Here is an 18,639-nt window from a genome sequence, read left to right on the forward strand (position 1 = left end):
CTCAACTGAACTGAAAATGTCATTATTTTGTTAGTCGGCGAGTGAACATATTTGAGAATTACCCTGGTCAGTTTATGACAGCAGTTATCAGTATGCTGACTGATTTGTTCACTTTTTCACATTGAGTATTTAGCTTTATGTAACAAATAACTTAGACTCTGACTCTATTGTGTTGCAAATAATTTTTATATAGTGTTTTCTGTGTATCTGGTAAAACCCCACCCAACTTTATAGCACCCTATACTGTACATACAGTGTGTCAACTAATAGTATTTCCAAATTATTGCAATTTGTTCTGCAAATCAAAATGTAAACATATGAATTTAAACATGAACTCAAAAGCCATCATTAAACCTAAGGATGCTGAGCTAAGGGGTCTCTGCAGAGTGTTATATCAGAGATTAGTATGGGAACTTATGATCTGGACGTGCTCCATTTACCACTTTACAAGTAAAAGTAACAAAGCAAAGACTGTTCAATATAAAACAAATCACACATAAAGTGAACTTTTCACACTTTAAAAATATGGTTATTCCCATGTTCAGTCTTTCCAAAAGCTGAAGTAACCAAAAAGTTGTCAAAACAGGTTTCTACTACTGCATATCAGACAAACACTACAGATCAGACAATAAACAATATACAGATATATTGTACACATCAAAAATGAAAACTATATCAGTTCACTGGACCCCAGTCAAAGCTCACAAACAGAAACAGAGCAGATGAGCTATGACGATCAGAAAAAAAAAAAAAAAAGTAGAATGACCCTCTGTGGAAAGTGGCTAATTATTCTGTATTTTATTTTTTAGGGGAATTCACAGCAGTAGGCATGTCATCGCTGTCTGCGCACAGTACATGCATTCAATGACTTACAGCCCAATTGCATAAAAGCCTGTGCAAAATATGACCCCTCCCTGGTCAGTGTTGATTCCAGCAATGTTCTTGTCAAAATAACAAAGACATGGTACATCCACAGCGGATTGACCTATCAAAGTACAGGAAGTTAATATTCATGGCTGCTCTGTGTTCTATGAAAGAACAGCACAACATCCACATTTCACAAGCCGAAAGACAACTGAATTTGAATTATAATTCAATGATCAAGTGAATATTTCAGCAGTCCATGAATAAATGCTGCCGCTCTTGTTTACACAAACACAGAATCCAATGAAAAAAAACACAAAAAAAACGCTTTTATTCTAATAAAAAATTATAAAGCTATTTTTGTGTGTGTGTGTGTGTGTGAGAGAGAGAAAATCAGTCAATTATTTTGGGCAAGTATGTTCAAATCTAAGAATGACACAGGTGTTTGCTTTTGTATCATTGCATCCACCTTTTTTTTTTTTTTTGTCAGTCCAGACATTTCAAGAGAGACACAAATCACTTTGTCTGAAGGGATGAGCATTTTCTCCTTATACAATTGCTCCTACTGCTGGTCAACCCAGGGAACTGCATGTGACAAGCATTGTGATAATCATTTTTAAATAAATCAAATTTATGGTAGCAATTATACCATTTCCAAATAACTTTGAGCATGATGGCATATTTGCAATATTATGTTTTTGAAATCGTTGATACTAAGCACTACAAGCCAAATTGTGCAGGTGTTCGCTTTGGTGTCATGGGTGTGTCCTCTCTCCTTCCTGGAGTGAAAATCTTCGTTGACCTGTTTGGAAATTATCATAAGATGTTATTTAAGAGGTTGAGCAAAGAAATTCTACAACTTTTCAATGACCCCTTTTTTTCCCCTGGTAAAAAACTGTGAAAATGTTGTATACCTTTTTTTCGAGGCTATATTTAAAAGTAGTTGCCTATGTAGAAATTGACTTATACCTACTCTGAGAAATATTCACTATAGTAAAAATATAGCCAACATCCCAGATTATTTATATATAAGATGCACTGTATATACTGTGTGTGTGTGTGTATATATACAGTATATTATATATATATGTAAGAAATTTACATACACCTTAGCCAAATATATTTAAACTCAGCTTTTCACAATTCCTGACATTTAATCATAGAAAACATTCCCTGTCTTATGTCAGTTAGGATCACTACTTTATTTTAAGAATGTGAAATGTCAGAATAATAGTAGAGTGAAGGATTTATTTCAGCTTTTATTTCTTTCATTACATTCCCAGTAGGTCAGAAGTTTACATACACTTTGTTAGTATTTGGTAGCATTAGCTTTAAATTGTTTAACTTGGGTCAAACATTTTGGGTAGCCTTCCACAAGCTTCTTACAATAAGTTGCTGGAATTTTGGCCCATTCCTCCAGACAGAACTGGTGTAACTGAGTCAGGTTTGTAGGCCTTCTTGCTCACACACGCTTTTTCAGTTCTGCCCACAAATTTTCTATCAGATTGAGATCAGGGCTTTGTGATGGCCACTCCAATACTTTGACTTTGTTTTCCTTAAGCCATTTTGCCACAAATTTGGAGGTATGCTTGGGGTCATTGCCCATTTGGAAGACCCATTTGCAAGAAGCTTTAACTTCCTGGCTGATGTCTTGAGGTGTTGCTACAATATATCCACATAATTTTCCTTCCTCATGATGCCATCTATTTTATGAAGTGCACCAGTCCCTCCTGCAGCAAAGCACCCCCACAACATGATGCTGCCACCCCCATGCTTCACGGTTGGGATGGTGTTCTTCGGCTTGCAAGCCTCACCCTTTTTCCTCCTAACATAACGATGGTCATTATGGACAAAAAGTTCAATTTTTGTTTCATCAGACCAGAGGACATTTCTCCAAAAAGTAAGATCTTTGTTCCCATGTGTGCTTGCAAACTGTAGTCTGGCTTTTTTATGGCAGTTCTGGAGCAGTGGCTTCTTCTTTGCTGAGCAGCCTTTCAGGTTATGTCGATATAGGACTCGTTTTACTGTAGATATAGATACTTGTCTACCGGTTTCCTCCAGCATCTTTACAAGGTCCTTTGCTGTTTTTCTGGGATTGATCTGCACTTTTCGCCCAAATTACGTTCATCTCTAGGAGACAGAATGCATCTCCTTCCTGAGGGGTATGATGGCTACGTGGTCCCATCTTGTTTATACTTGCATACTATTGTTTGTACAGATGAACGTGGTACCTTCAGGCATTTGGAAATATCTCCCAAGGATGAACCAGTCTTGTGGAGGTCCACAATTTTTCTTCTGAGGTCTTGGCTGATTTCTTTTGATTTTCCCATGATGTCAAGCAAAGAGGCACTGAGTTTGATGGTAGGCCTTAAAATACATCCACAGGTACACCTCCAATTCAGTGCACCTATCAGAAGCTAATTGTCTAAAGGCTTGATATCATTTTCTGGAATTTTCCAAGCTGCTTAAAGGCACAGTTAACTTACTGTATGTAAACTTCTGATCCACTGGAATTGTGATATAGTCAATTAAAAGTTAAACTATTGTTGGAAAAATTACTCATGTCATGTACAAAGTAGATGTCCTAAACGACTTGCCAAAACTATAGTTTGCTAATATTGAATCTGCTGAGTGGTTAAAAAATGAGTTTTAATGACTTCAACCTAAGTGTATGTAAACTTCTGACTTCAACTGTGTATATATATACACACACACACACAGGCGGCCAAAAGTTTGGAATTATATACAGATTTTTGCTCTAATGGAAAGAAATTGGTACTACTATTCAAGAAAGTGCCATTCAACTGATCACAATGTATAGTCAGGACATAAATAACGTGAGAAATTACAATTAAAAAAAAAGAAATTCTTAAACTACTTCACCTACTACTGCAATTCTTCCAATAAGGCCTGGACCCCTGAGTCTTCTCTTTACTGTTGTACATGAAACTGGTGTTGAGTAGAATTCAATGAAGCTGTCAACTGAGGACATGTGAGGCGTCTATTTCTCAAACTAGAGACTCTGATGTACTTATCCTCTTGTTTAGTTGTTCATCTGGGCCTTCCACATCTCTTTCTGTCCTCGATAGAGCCAGCTGTCTGTCTTCGAAGACTGTAGTGTACAACTTTGTATGAAATCTTCAGTTTTTTTGGCAATTTCAAGCATTGTATAGCCTTCATTCCTCAAAACAATGATTGACTGATGAGTTTCTAGAGAAAGCTGTTTCTTTTTTGCCATTGTTGACCTAATATTGACCTTAAGACATACCAGTCTATTGCATACTGTGGCAACTCAAAAACAAACACAATGTTAAGCTTCATTTAATGAACCAAATAGCTTTCAACTGTGTTTGATATAATGGCAAGTGATTTTCTAGTACCAGATGAGCAATTTAGCATGATTACTCAAGGATAAGGTGTTGGAGTGATGGCTTCTGGAAATGGGGCCTGTCTAGATTTGATTAAAAATTACTTTTTTCAAATAGTGATGGTGGACAACAGAAAATTGGAAAAGAGTGTTATGGATCTTAAACCCATTGAGCTTTTGTGAGGTCAGCTAGAATGTAAGGTGCGTGAGAAGTGCCCGACAAGACATCTATGGCTTCCAGTAGCACATCAAGTGCTACAGGAAGTGTGGGGTGAAATGTCACCTGAGTATCTGGACAAACTGACAGCTAGAATGCAAAGGATCTGCAAAGCTGTCATTGCTGCACGTGGAGGATTTTTTGATGAGAACTCTTTGAAGTAGTTTACGTTTTTTTAAGAATTGTTTTTTTTTCAAATTGTAATAATTTTTCACATTATTAATGTCCAACTTGTGATCAGTTGAATGTCACTTTGGTGAATAAAAGTACCAATTTCTTTCCATAAGAGCAAAATCTGTACATTATTCCAAACTTTTGGCTGCCATATAAAAATGATCATATATTAAAGTACCATAAAAATGTTATAAACTGTTTTTTTCCCTTATTCACTAATTCATTGTTGTAAGAATCCAAAACAATAATTTTGACCAAATACAAGAATAAGTTTGTCACCGTTTTTAACACTTAAGTCAGTCAAAAATTACCAGAACATAAAAAGAGGGTTGGAAATCAAACTTGCGATTTTTCTCCTGTCGGACGATAAAACAGGCAAGAAAAATTCTTTACACTTACATTGGAGGAGGAATCAGAAAATCATAGTGATTTGGGGATGGGCTCATTTAACTTAGGCCAGTATGCAACTGCCTAGCAACCACTCAGAATCACCTTGCAACTACATAGTAAGGACCTAGAAACCACCCAGAACACACTAGCAACATGCTAAGAACCACTAAGAACACCTTGAAACTGCCCTGGCAAAAAACAAACAAACAAATATCTAGCATGGAGGTAGCGAATTTTTCACAGGCAAGCACCACTCACATTTTCTTAAAATAAAATGTAAAAAACAAAACACTTTTTCCTCTCTAAAGAGCACACAGCACTGTCCTGTGTGTGCTACATGGTTCAGGTCAGGTCATATGAGCTCTGATCTCATCAGCAAATCAAACAGCTTCTCCCTATCAGCTTATTTACATCAGAACCCAAGAAGGAGGCCAGCACCTGAAATCCATCTCCTTTATCATGCTAATCAAAAGTCTAATCCCCGCTTTTAATGTGATTATTGTCAGGACGTCCATCACGCAAGGCTTTGATATAAAGTTAAAAGTCCCGATTAATTATATAAAGTGTTATTGTACAGAACACATCTCCCGTTTTTGTGGAGCCGACAGGTGTGTATAAAATTAATTTCCCGGATTAGTCTGAAAATTAGCGTCTGCCTGTCTCTTCCCCATCTGTAGTGGCACAATTTAAATTGCTACAGTAATGGGGGTCAGAAAGTCAATATTATTTCTTTTTCTCTGCTGTGGAGACAGAAGGTGAAAAAAGCTCATCACGGAGAACATGAGAAGATGGTAGGTGAGGAAAGAGATGAAAAAGATGGAGGCAGTATCGGACAGGGGAGGGAGAGAGGGGGATAATTGTCTTCCCAAAAATTGCAGCGTTAGTATTTTAGCACGGCAGCCTTCTGCTGACTTCTTTCTAAATAGGATGATTCAGATTTTGTAGAACATGAGAAGTCTTTTTTAAGAGTAAGGGAGTGACTCAACAGGCCAGTGCTCCGTTGCCACTACATCTAGTAATAATGAATCATTTTCATGTGTTTTTTTATTTTTTTATGGATTTTTTTATGCCTGGCAAAATTAAACATTTTCTTTTCCGTGATGTACGGAACTATTCTTATTGTTGATTTGAATTCCGCTAATTTGAATTTTATCTAGCTAGCTTACATCAAGTAAATGAAGAAATTGAAGCTCGTCAGGAATGCGAATAAGTGGTTTAAAGGGATAGTTCACCCAAAAATGGAAATTCTCTCATCATTTACCCACCGTCATGTCATCCCAGATGTGTGAATTTCTTTCCTCTGCAGAACACAAACAAATATTTTTAGAAGAACATCTCAGCTCTGTAGGTCTATACAATGCAAGCCAATAGGTGCCAAAATGTTTACACAAGTGAAAGTGGAGGTTGATTGAACAGGGAGGGGAATTTATAATAAAAAAGGACTTAAGTATTGATCTGTTTCTAACCCACACCTATCATATCATTTCAGAAGACATTGATTTAACCACTGGAGTCATATGGATTACTTTTATGCTGACTTATGTGATTTTTAGAGCTTCAAAATTTTGCTACTTATTCACTTGCATTGTATGGACCTACAAACCTGAGATATTCTTCTAAAAATCTCCAATTGAGTTCAGCAGATGAAAGAAAGTCATACACATCTGGGATGACATATGGGTGAGTAAATGATGAGAACATTTTCATTTTTGGGTGAACTATCCCTTTAATGCCACTCTATATTGGAGCCTTTCTTTTTCATTCTTGGTTAGTTTTGTGCAATAAGATGTTATAAATATTTTGCCTATTAATTTGTTGAATATCCGTTAGTTTCAGTGTATAAGTGCTGCGCTTAGTGTCTGTATATCCCTCTGACACGTGTCTGATCGGGGTTCGTATGAACTTAACACAGCGTAATTATACATTATTATTCTTAACACCAACTAGTCGACTAGTAGTTCAGACAACCAACTGACTAGTCAATAATGAAAACTGTTAGTTTTGCACATCCCTAATTATAACTGAGCATTTAAAGGGGTCATGAAATTAGGAACCACATTTTCCTTGATCTTTTGACATATAATATGTCATTGTAGTATAAAAACATACCGTAAAAGCCAAAGTATATTTCCGGTGTGCACGTTGCGGATCACTCTGTGCAAAGTATGTGTGATGCAAATTGCGTCATCAGCACAGCTGCACGACTTGACCGCACGCCACCTAGATTTTCTTGACTCCCGTACGCTGTCCTCGGCTGTGCGCGCCGAACGTGTTCCTATTCGTTTGTGGTCAGAAAAGTATACTCAGAAAGGAAACACGGTCGACCAGGCACGAGGCGATCTGGATCACGCAAAAATGAAGTATACCTGGGTCTTATGTTTCAGAACTGAAAAAAATAGAAAAACAGCATTAATTTAAACAAAGCTCCAGAAACAGCTCGTTTGGAATTTGTGGAACTTGTGGCGTTACAAGGACCAGGTACATCTGCATATGACTGGCTCTTCAGCAAGACATTAACGTTTATTTTTCGTCATTGCACCCTTGGCCCGCCCACAGGTAATCAGTCAGTCACACAGGTGAAGAGGAGAGAGGGCCTATCTTGGGAGATTCATCTACACTTGCCTATCTAGATTTAAATGTTTTTCTATATAAACATGCACTAGACGAACGGCACTGACCGTTATCATGCATCTTGCACAGCTTTTAAAAGACACAATGTCAAGTTAGAACAGCTGCGCAGTTTCTTGCTGTTTTGAAGGCATCCTGGACATTTTTGCACCCAACTGTGCCATTTTTAATTATTAGTTTTTTTGTAAACATGCACTAAATGGATGTCTTTGATAGTTTGGATATGTTTCCGGCTATGTGTGCCATGTTTTAAGCTTTTAAAAATGTATCTCATTCTGCTGCTGATACTGACTAGGAAAATCATCAATGCTCTTATTAATCACCCGAAACAAATTATTTAAGATACGTTTATTGTGACACAAGTATTTTGCCCCATCAATGACTATGCGTTTATGCAAAACTTTTACTCGAATGGTGTCGCGGAGATAATTAATTTCCACAGAGCTGCAATTGTATAGATGATGATTCATAGTGAAATAAAGTTTAATAGCAAATGTTAATATAATTTAGGGAATTTTAAACAAGTGGATCTTGTAAAAACTGCACTGGCATATGATGGCCATTCTGTCATAACGGCCAGTCATTCCATTGGAACATGAGCATCTACCTGAATGGCAACTTTACAAGACCAATAACACACAGTCAACAGAGAATTAAATTAAACCGTCATATTTCCAATATGCACTCATCCAAGGCTCTTTGAGTGAAATGTTATGTCTTTGGGAATTTGCAGGTTTGTCTGGATTGGGCTAGAAAGCTTAAAACCAAGCGTTTCAGACAGAGGGCCAGAGACAGGGTGGAAAATTATTATATATTACTAAATTATGACTGTTTTGGTGCAAAAAAACTTTACTAACATTATAAGTGGACCACAGGGAAGACAATACAAAAAAAAAAAGAAAATGTATGTCATGACCCCTTTAAATGTACTGAATAATGCTTTGCATCGTATGCTATTGTTTTACAGCAAAAGTGTGTTGAATATAGCGGTCATGAAATAAAATTATAGATGTATACTTTCCAGCTACAAATAAAATAGCATTTAAAATTGATAAAAATGAATAAAAATATTTAAAAAAAAATTCTTGGCACATAGAAAGTTGCATTGCTAAAATATATATATATATATATGGGGCCAATGAAAATATTGGCAGGGCAAGAAAAAATCTAAACCACTGACTCAACCAGGCCAGCAAAAAAATATCCTTATTGCTGAGCCCTGGGTGATGGCTGTATTTGTCAGGGCAATGGTTAAAGTACCTGACGCTGCCAAGATTGCTCTTCTTCTCCTGCGCTTCTTTCCGTGCCCTGATCTGCTCTTGAGCCATTGACATCTCCTCCTCCATATTGGAGACCTCCTCCTTGGCTCTCCGTCGGTTCTCCTGAAAGAGGGAATAAAAAAGTGAGTCAGAACAAGAGAGAGAGCCTGGGAGATAAATAGATGTACATTTTAAGGAGGGTGTTGTTTACCTGTCTGCTCTTGTTTGCATGTTTGATACTGTAGAACATAGGCCCCAGCTCTGCCAGCCACTCACCGTCCACTGCCGTTACACACTGCATGTACTCCTGAAATAAACACACATACATTTCAGTAAATCACTATTCACTAGGGCAATGCAATATTTTGAATCATCACAATATTTTGTTACAGATCTCATGGTGATTTTGAGTTCGGCTATTCATTTTAGTAAAAATTAGACTAATAGACTAGTAGTATTATAAATTAATAAATATTCTAAATAGGGCTGACTTATGCGTTACCATTAAAGCTGGAGTTTCGCTTACTGCCCACTGCTGAAAGCAGGTGGTACTTCAAGCTTGAATTGCTGCCATGGTAGGAATATTACTGTCCGGGAATATGATTGTGTTAATGTTTTTAACATGTTATTTTTTACTGAACTGATCGCAATAAATTAAAGCATTAAACTGACATCCTTAATTCTGATAATAATACTAGTTTCGTGCTCGTTCCTTGATTCATGACTTGTGAGTGTGAGAGCGCCAAGACAGAGATATTTCGAGAGCATCTCTCATTTAAGTCTCAGTAGGAAAGTTTGATTAATTTCAGAGTATCAGTTGTTTCAAACTGTCCGTTAAAATGAGTCTGTTCTAATCTCTGATTCATCGATTAATTTGCATCATGACTCAAAAATCTCAGCATGGCATTTTACATGCTTTAAAATGTTTTAATTAAAAATACATGTAGGTCCTAATATGTGTCATATATCAAGTCACATTCAAGGGCTAAAAATGAGGAGAAGGAAGTACCTTTGTGGTCATGACCAGCTCATGGTAAATAATGTAGTCTGGGGTGTAGCCCATCCCAAACAGAGAACTGGTAGGATGCAGATGACAGGTCATCCCTGTTCTAACATTCACATACTCCCCTATTCCCTAAACACATAGAAACACAGGTCAGAAAGAGTCTTCACATATTGCTTTATGAAATCTTGCTTAGATTTTGACAATGTAACACTGGAATCAAAGTTCAACTGCCAGTCTCGTGCGTTTTACCTTTAATTTAGCAGCCTGGTGGAAGTATGCAGCACAAATGCACTTCCTGATCACATCCCAGTCTGAGCCGCTGGAGATCAGGTTCATTTTCTGCTGCACCATGATGTCTTTGAGCTGAGCTCGCACCTCACGCACCTGTGATGCACACAAACAGTTAGTCCGTATATCCTCTATTACAGCAGCGAACACACAAAGAAAATGAGCAATGAGACAAGTTAGATAGACACAAATAAACACAATAAACTTTCTCAAAATCACAAAGCAGTACCTTGCGCATGGCTTTAGTGTGGATGAAGTGATCGTTACACCAGATGCTGGAGTAATTGTTGTTCTTCCACTGCAGGTAAACGTTGAGGTAGGTCAGGTGATCACTCTCAGGCACTGAGAACTTCTCTCTCACCTGGTCGCTCTCCTCTTCTCGACCCTGGACAAGAGCAGCAGTTTAAAACACAAAACAGCACCCACATGAACAGCTAGTTAAGATTTCCTAGGATTATTAAAAACTCAGAATCAAAAATGCTGCAAGAGTTGTAGAGGTCTGCGCGGGCCTTAAATTAAACCTGAAACAAACACGTACACGAGACCATGTGGCTCGACTCTATCCAGTCCAAACGGTATCTTCAGATTTTAAGCCTGAACCCGACCCGAAATTGCACACTCTATAATTTCTTCTCCTAGCAAATACTGTTGCAATGGACTGTAGTTTAACATGTTAATTTCGGCAATTAATATTTTTTGTTTAACACGTTAACAAGAATTAATGGAATTAATGCAGTATGATTGTTCCTTGTGTTCATTTAGTTAAAAAAAAACTTTGTGGAAAACATGTCTTTATTATTTTACACTAGATTATGACCAGATAATTTTTTTTTATTTTTTATATACACTGAAAACATTGTATCTACTTTGCAAAAATAGCTGTTTGATCTAAATGATGGTTCTCCCGATAAAAAAACAAAACAAAAACTCTAAGCCATTTTAGAGCAAATACAGAAATACTGAGAGATGTATAACTAATATTGTCAAAAGGCTGTGAAATATTGATATGTCATTTTTTTGCCCAGCCCTATAAACCTGTTTGTTACCTTTGGTCTGTAGAAGATGGATGGCACTGATAGCATGGAGACAATGATGAGGATGTCAGCACTGCAGCCCATGTCACATGACACAATCAGCATTTTAGACAGAGCCGGATCCAGAGGAAACTCCACCATGAGCCGCCCAGTGGGTGTCAGAGCACCTGAGACAGAAATGAGAGTAGCGAGAGCATCCTCAAATACAGTCAGAAATCAAATGGGATTAGAAAGCACCTCTTTCCAAAACTGCTGACAGTGAGAAAACCATTCAACTCCGTACTCAAATAAAAATAAAAAAAATGATTCTAAAGATTACATGACAGACTAAGAAGATTAGTGTGTGAGTGCAGTGATAAGCAGAGCAGATACTCTTGGCAGGTAAGCCTTAATCAGAAATAATTTTCTGTTAATATAGGATCCCCTGAAAATCTCCCTCCAAAATATGCAGGAAATGAGATTGAGATCCCTTTCAGGTCACACCATAGAGGCTTTTACTTTAGTTGCTACTGCAGAACTCAGAGTAAGAACTTCGGTAAGACCTTAATACTTCACTGTAGCACCTCGGTAAAATTCACAGGCCTTCATCTACTCTGCTAGAATGCAAGTTACCTTCGAAAGAATTTTTCCCAATCAAGTCAAACATATCCAAACACTAGCAGGTCAGTTTACCATGATCCAAAGATAACTACAATGCAAAACTCCCAAACACTGTTTAGTGTAATTAGAGATGGTTTATCTAAAAATGAAAATTCTATCATGTTGTTTCAAACCCTTGTGGCTTTATTCTTTGAAACATTGTTTTCAAATCGCATCTTTTTTTTGTGGTATGGAAAAAATGCAATGTCAGTGAATGGTGACAGAGACTAACATGCTGCCTAATATCTCATTTTGTTTTCCACGAAAAAATAAAGTAATACAGGATTGGAACAAAATATAAATGGTTGGGTAAATTATGAAAGAATTTTAATTTTCGCAGGAAACATCCCTTTAAATGAGAGACTGTGGCTGAGGCTTCTCACCTGTGTTGTCCAGAGCACCCAAAATCCACAGCTGGTACATGGAGTTCAGCATGTTGTCTTCAGGTGGAGGGTCCATGAAGTGAAAGAGCAGAAGTTCTTGCACTCCCAGAGACTTCAGCAGCAGGACAACATTTGCCAGGTTGGTACGCTGGATCTCTGGAATAGTGGTGGTCAGCATTTCATTCTTGAAGGCACTTTGAGTGTATAACCTGAAGTAAACAGAAAAACAGGAGATGAAGGTGAGTGAAGGTAAGTTTTTGTCCAAACCAGCCATGATTTTGACAAGTGACCAAAAATTTTGATTTCTATTTCTGTTGTGTTTCACTGGGAACCCTTGTCCACAGTGAAATCCCATTGGTTCAAATTCCTGCTCTATATAATTGTATAGAAAACAAAAAATATGTTCTAATTATCTCAGATTTTACCACATTACAGCATCATTTTACTTTCAGCATGGACAGGCTAATTATTTGACACTGGAAATGTGTTGCGACACGGTATAATGGGCCGGTCACAACAGATTTTGTGTTCCATTCATGCATGAGCACATGCATATTATTTTCATCTTTCGCTGTGTAGTAAAATTCAAGTTTGGTAAACTCCGACCTGTGAATCTGTACAGCAAAAAGACGACTGACCAATGGAAGATCTAAAAGTCACAGACTGAACTCCTGGCTGAAATGAAGGAAACTCTTGTTCTATATAATACAAACAGGGTTTGAAATTAACTTTTTGGCTCACAAGCCAATGTGGCTAGTAGTTTCCAATGTCACTAGCCACTCAACATTTTCACTAGCCAAAGTTCCCCCACATAGCAAAAAGTGATAAAAGTCACTGGAGACGGTTACTGCATGCATTTGTTTGGACATGATTTCAACTAGAATTATATTAGTTAAGCAGGACACAGGCCTAATGATTTAAGACACCTTTAGAATATCTTCTTACCTGTGTTTTATCATAAGTTGTTTTGAGATGCATGTTTTTTCTATTTGTATTAAGTTCTGTATTTTTTTTATTTTTATTTTTTTTTTCCTTTCAATGAAATGCGCCTTGAGAGGCCTCTTTAAAGGCGCTATATAAAATAAAGTTTATTATTATCTATGTCATGGACAGTTAGAACAGGAGGAAAATCTGTCAATAATTTGTCTATAATTCATGGAAGTTTGAATTCCTTCATTCTAAATTGTACTTGCTTATATGAAAGTTTACCATTGTTCTACCCTTGTTTGAAAGTGGCATTTGTTATGATAAGGCCATTACCACAGGTAAGACCATGGATGGCTCCTCATTACTGTGGATAGGTTAATGTAGATAATCTTTTCTAAAAAATAAACTATAGCATTTGTTGTACAAAAATACACTAATATATAGAAACCTTTAAATACAACTTTTACAGTTGCAATAAAAAAAGTCTCTATAATAGATTAAATATGAATCTATACAAGTTCCCAGTTAGTGGTGGAGAAAAAAAAAAATAAAAAAAAAAATAAAAAAAACTTTTTTGTAAAAAATTACCAAATACTAAAACATTTTAGTAAGGATGATGATGTGTATTTTGAAAACTGATCATGTGCATTATTTGTTTCGTCAGTGCTTTTTATAATGAAGGGGATGTTTAGCAGTTTGAGGGGTTTGATTTCCTCCAGATATTATTCACAGTAACGCCATCTTTGATTTTAATGGGAATGACAACAAGGCTGTAGATAGACTTACCGTCTCTTCAATGGCACGCACGGTATAAAGCTGTGAAAAGCTCCTAGATCACATCTGATTTTCCACAACTCATGTTGACTGGAGTTTTTGTCTACTGGGTGTTCGTGAAAATACATTTTTTCAATGTTTTGTCAGCGGAACGATCCAAAAACACTTTAAACTGCAGTACAGCCCATTGAAGCGACTAAGTCTATCCCTCACAGCCTAGTTGTCATTCCCGTTAAAAATCAAAGATGACGCTGCTGTGAATAAGGTCTATAGAGCTTATTCACAGCGTTTATTGCAATGGAATTTCCTCAAACACTATAAAAATAGCAGCAAATAAGTGCACAATAAGCTATAAGCCTAAATAGCACAATACATACACTGGCGGCCAAAAGTTTGGAATAATGTACAGATTTTGCTCTTATGGAAAGAAATTGGTACTTTTATTCACCAAAGTGGCATTCAACTGACATTTCCGTGAGGCAGCGAACGCAAGTATTGTCACACATGTTACACTGCTGCAGTTAAATGGCTATTATGGGGTGCTTTGATTTTTAAATGGTTTAAAATCAAATGCCATTGAACTTATCTAATTATTGTATGTAAATATGCACACCAGACCAAAAGGGAAAAAAACACTGTCTAACCGTTTATAAAGCACTGAAACTTTACTCAATCTTGACAGCAGTCTCCTTGGCGATCATGATTTCAAGAACGATTACACTTCCTATAGCGGCATCTGGGAAGTGTAATCGAGCTTGAAATCATGATCGTGTCTAGAGATTGCAATGTTAAGATATACAGTGAAAAAGGCGTTCTCACCCAAAACCAACTGGATCACTTCAGAAGACATTGATTAAACCACTGGAGTCAAATGGATTGCTTTATGTTGGTTTTATCTACTTTTTGGAGCTTCAAAGGCCTGGCCACAATTCATTTGCATTGAATGGACCAACAAAGCTGAAATATTCTTCTAACAATCTTTGTTTGTGTTCTGCAGATGAAAGAAAGTCATCCAAATCATTCATTTTTGGGTGAACTATCTCTATAATGGTGAAGGAAATGCATTGCACATGTTTGTTAGACCTCAAGAATGAAGTTTAGGAAGTATACTCGGATTAGAATTTAATCCTACATAAGGTGTGTGACCTTTTCGTCTTTCACTTGTATTCCTAGTGGACGTTTGACTCCTCTAGTGATAAATTTTTCTCATTTCCAACAATGTGTATCTTCCTGGTTTTGACGCTACTGCTACTGCAAGAGAGCAGCTCACAACGAGCCATTTCCAAACAACTTCTGAGCATCTTTAAACATCACAGCTCTCCTTGCTTCTGCATAGAGAAAGATCTGAGAGAACAGCAGATTTCTACAGCTATTCAACTAAATGGATAATCCCTCTGAAGATGGCGTGAAGAGGGACCTCTGGGAAGCTCTGTAGTACAGTGTGTGCATTAATGCATATCAGCAGAGTCCTACTGGCACTTGTGAAGGTGTCTTAAATCACAGGCAGGGATGCCTTTTGAGTTATGTATTCAACACATAAGCCACTCACACACCACCGCAGTATAAAGCACTGGGGTGAACAGAATTGCTTGATGCACAAATTTTTGATTAAGGATTCATGCAACTAACAACACTCACAAGCTGCCAGAAACAATCACATGGAGGCAAAACAATCCCTTGTGTGCATTTTCCTTTGTGTACTAGGGAAACAGCGGGATTAGAGTGTCACTGCATCTTTGAGGGTGTGCAGATTTGAAGGTGGTAACGGTCAAAAAGCCCAGGAGGCTTTGCGTCACATTCTCAGAGGTGTAAACACAAATTAAACTGTGTGAAATCCTCTGGAGATTACCATCCTGTCCCCCTCCTGCAGTCACTCTGCCTTACCGATAGATGCTTTGAAAAATAAAAAAAAAGAGTGACTGGCGAGCATATCATAAACAGCAGAATGAAGATATGACTGAAGCTCTTGTGCACAAATGAACACAATACTCATGCATATCTGTCACCATTTGCACAGAGACCAGACTAATACTAATGACTTAGGGGCCATGATGTTTGAACTACAAAGGAATCTCCCTCAGTGACGGCTGCAAGGTGCTGAGCAGGATCATCTTGAACTGCTTAAGCCGTTAACCAGAACAGGTCCTAGCAACAACCAAAGCGGCTTTCAGAGAAACCACAGACCAAATCTTCTTGATCCGCTGTTTCGTCAAGAAATGCTGAGTATAACGTTACCATATACCACCTGTACGCCGATTTCAAGATAGCCTATGACTCCGTAGATAGGACCTTTCTGTACCAATCACTGGGTCAGTTGGGAGTTCCAGCAAAGCTCATCCGGCTGGTGAGAATGATGTTGAACAACTCAAGGAGCAAGTTGAAGGTATAGGGCAGATGCTCAAGGGAATTCACCTTGAACCGAGGACTGAAACAGGGCGACTCATTGTCTTGTGCTCTTCAAGCTCACACTCGAGAGTGTCATTGTGGTCAAAGCTGGCCTTCAGGTGAACACGTGGAAGACAAAATACATGCTGATGTCATGGGATGGTGTGGGAGCAGACAACAACCTAGCGATTGGAGGCAGGAATTTTGAAAGAACCAGAAGATTCAAATACCTTGGATCCCTGATGACGTAATCAAATGAAAGCCTGGCGGAGATCAAGGAGATCAGGAAACCACTGCTACTTCAGTGTCCTCCACCTACTGAAATCTAGGTCTCTCTCCCAAAAAACACCAAAAAGACCATCTACCGAACAGTCATCAGACCAATGGTCACCTACGGCTGCAAGACACGGTTGCCAACGCAGAAATCAGAAGAACTCCTGAACACCTGGGAGAGAAAGATCTTGCTGAAGGTGCATGGTCCGGTACAGATCAATGGTGAATGGCATGTACAGACTAACAGCGAGTTAGTTCACCTTTACGGAGATCCCTGCATTATGGCGGAAATAAAGAAAGCCCCTTTACACTGGCTCGGCCATCTAGGGCACATGCCGGAGGATAGAGGAGCTCGCCAGGTCTTCAGGCACAAGCCACAAGGAAGGCGGCTTCCAGGACATCAGAGGAAGCATTGGCCGAACAACGTGGAAGAGGATCTCCAGAAGCTGGGATTCCGTGGCTGGAGACTCCGAGCCCTAGACCGGTCTGAATGGAAAAATGTGGTGGAGCAGGCCAAGGCCCTTCATGGGCTGTACTGCCGTGGGGATGTAGCTTTTGCGTCAGTTTTTTCAATGTAGATGGCATGTGCTAGATGGATGTTTTTGTCTTGCTGCTTTTCAGTGTTTCATGCAGGAGCACTACTTTTTTTAAGACACTGTATCCAGTTAAAAGAACTTTCAAAAACGCATATCGAGACAAATGCGTTCTGTTCGTTGTGCTGCGTCTAGCTTTTTTTTAAGGAATAGTTCACCCTGAACAAATTCTGTCATCATTTACTCACCCTCATGTTGTCCCAAACCAGTCTGACTTTCTTTTGAGGAACACAAAAAAACCCACAAACTGTTGTGTTCCGCAAAGGAAAGTTATATGAGTTTGGAATGACATGAGGGCGAGTAAATGATGAGAGAATTTGCATTTCCGGGTTTATTATTCCTTTAACGCATGAAAGTTTTCAGTCTAAACTAGGGATGTAAATATGTTTAATTTCAATGAAAAAATTTAGATTGATCGATTTGTTCGGAGAGATCACTCAAAGATGTTCCCAGGTCAGCGGTTAGTGCTGCATAAAGACACAGAGAGCAGTGGCTCTCAAAAAGACACAAGTTCAATTCTGGCTCATGTCCTGATCTTCTCGCTTTATTTATTGTCTTCTCTGAACACTTTTTTTTTTTTCATTTAAATTGACAAAAAGTAATAAAGATTGATGCAAAATAGATTTCATCAAATGTTGTGTTGTTTATGGCTCCAATATGTCACCAACATCACAGTTTTACAATTATAAAAAGCTCTCCTTTACAGTCCAATGATTGTGAAATGCTTTGCAAATCAGTTCAGTTGACACATTAAAAATTTTCTCTCCTCTACTGCATTGTAAAATCACACACTTCGTACTGTGCAGTTACCAATGTTGACATTCTGGCTTTCTCTTACCTGTAACATTGTCCGGGCCCTGTTCTGCCAGCTCTGCCAGCCCGCTGGTTGGCACTGGCTTGACTGATGGGGTATGGCTGTAGGGCATCCATTCCAATGCGAGGATTGAAAACCTAAACAACACAGAAAATTACACTTCTGTTAGTATCAGATGTTCAAGAGCCATTCCCCTGCTGGTAATTTATAGCTGTAAATACAGCTTGTTTTTGATGGAAAAGTTGGAAGTCTACCTTCAGTTTGCAGTAACCTGAATCCACCACAAACATGATGCCATCCACGGTCAGAGATGTCTCAGCAATGTTTGTAGCAACTATACATTTCCTCACTCCATCAGCAGCCTGTCAGTGAACACAAAGATTTAGTTCACACATCTTTAAATGCTTGTTTAGGAGATCTAATGCCAAGAGTGACCCATAGAGATGAATGTTTACCTTCTGGAAGATTTTGGCCTGCAGGTCAGAGGGAAGCTGGGAGTAGATGGGCAGCACTGCCAGGGGCGGAGCATTGTCTAGATCCTCCAATCGCTCTACAATCTGATCTGACGTCACCTGCAGTAGGACAAACATTACATTTGTGACACAATGGCTCCATTGACCAGGG

The 18,639-nt window shown here is 38.3% G+C and overlaps 1 protein-coding gene across 5 annotated transcripts in view; it reads right to left on the reverse strand.

Annotated features, from left to right (window-relative positions):
* Window positions 1-18,639, reverse strand: part of LOC127440458 (pre-mRNA-splicing factor ATP-dependent RNA helicase PRP16-like) — a 66,045-nt gene that overhangs the window by 28,843 nt on the left and 18,563 nt on the right. For 3 of the 5 annotated variants that reach the window (XM_051698219.1, XM_051697420.1, XM_051698989.1), the window contains 10 exons: window positions 18,471-18,587; window positions 18,270-18,377; window positions 18,040-18,152; window positions 12,250-12,458; window positions 11,240-11,394; window positions 10,423-10,578; window positions 10,155-10,289; window positions 9,909-10,034; window positions 9,111-9,206; window positions 8,901-9,022 (listed from right to left, as the gene is read on the reverse strand). In XM_051698219.1, coding sequence (XP_051554179.1) covers window positions 8,901-9,022; window positions 9,111-9,206; window positions 9,909-10,034; window positions 10,155-10,289; window positions 10,423-10,578; window positions 11,240-11,394; window positions 12,250-12,458; window positions 18,040-18,152; window positions 18,270-18,377; window positions 18,471-18,587 — 1,337 coding nt within the window. Of the gene's footprint in view, window positions 1-167; window positions 1,667-3,747; window positions 3,977-8,900; window positions 9,023-9,110; window positions 9,207-9,908; window positions 10,035-10,154; window positions 10,290-10,422; window positions 10,579-11,239; window positions 11,395-12,249; window positions 12,459-18,039; window positions 18,153-18,269; window positions 18,378-18,470; window positions 18,588-18,639 lie in introns of those variants that run through there. The other 2 variants (XR_007897483.1, XM_051699671.1) reach the window with 2 other exon arrangements.

The sequence above is a fragment of the Myxocyprinus asiaticus genome, chromosome 1 (assembly GCF_019703515.2).
Source record: "Myxocyprinus asiaticus isolate MX2 ecotype Aquarium Trade chromosome 1, UBuf_Myxa_2, whole genome shotgun sequence".
NCBI classification, from domain to species: domain Eukaryota; kingdom Metazoa; phylum Chordata; class Actinopteri; order Cypriniformes; family Catostomidae; genus Myxocyprinus; species Myxocyprinus asiaticus.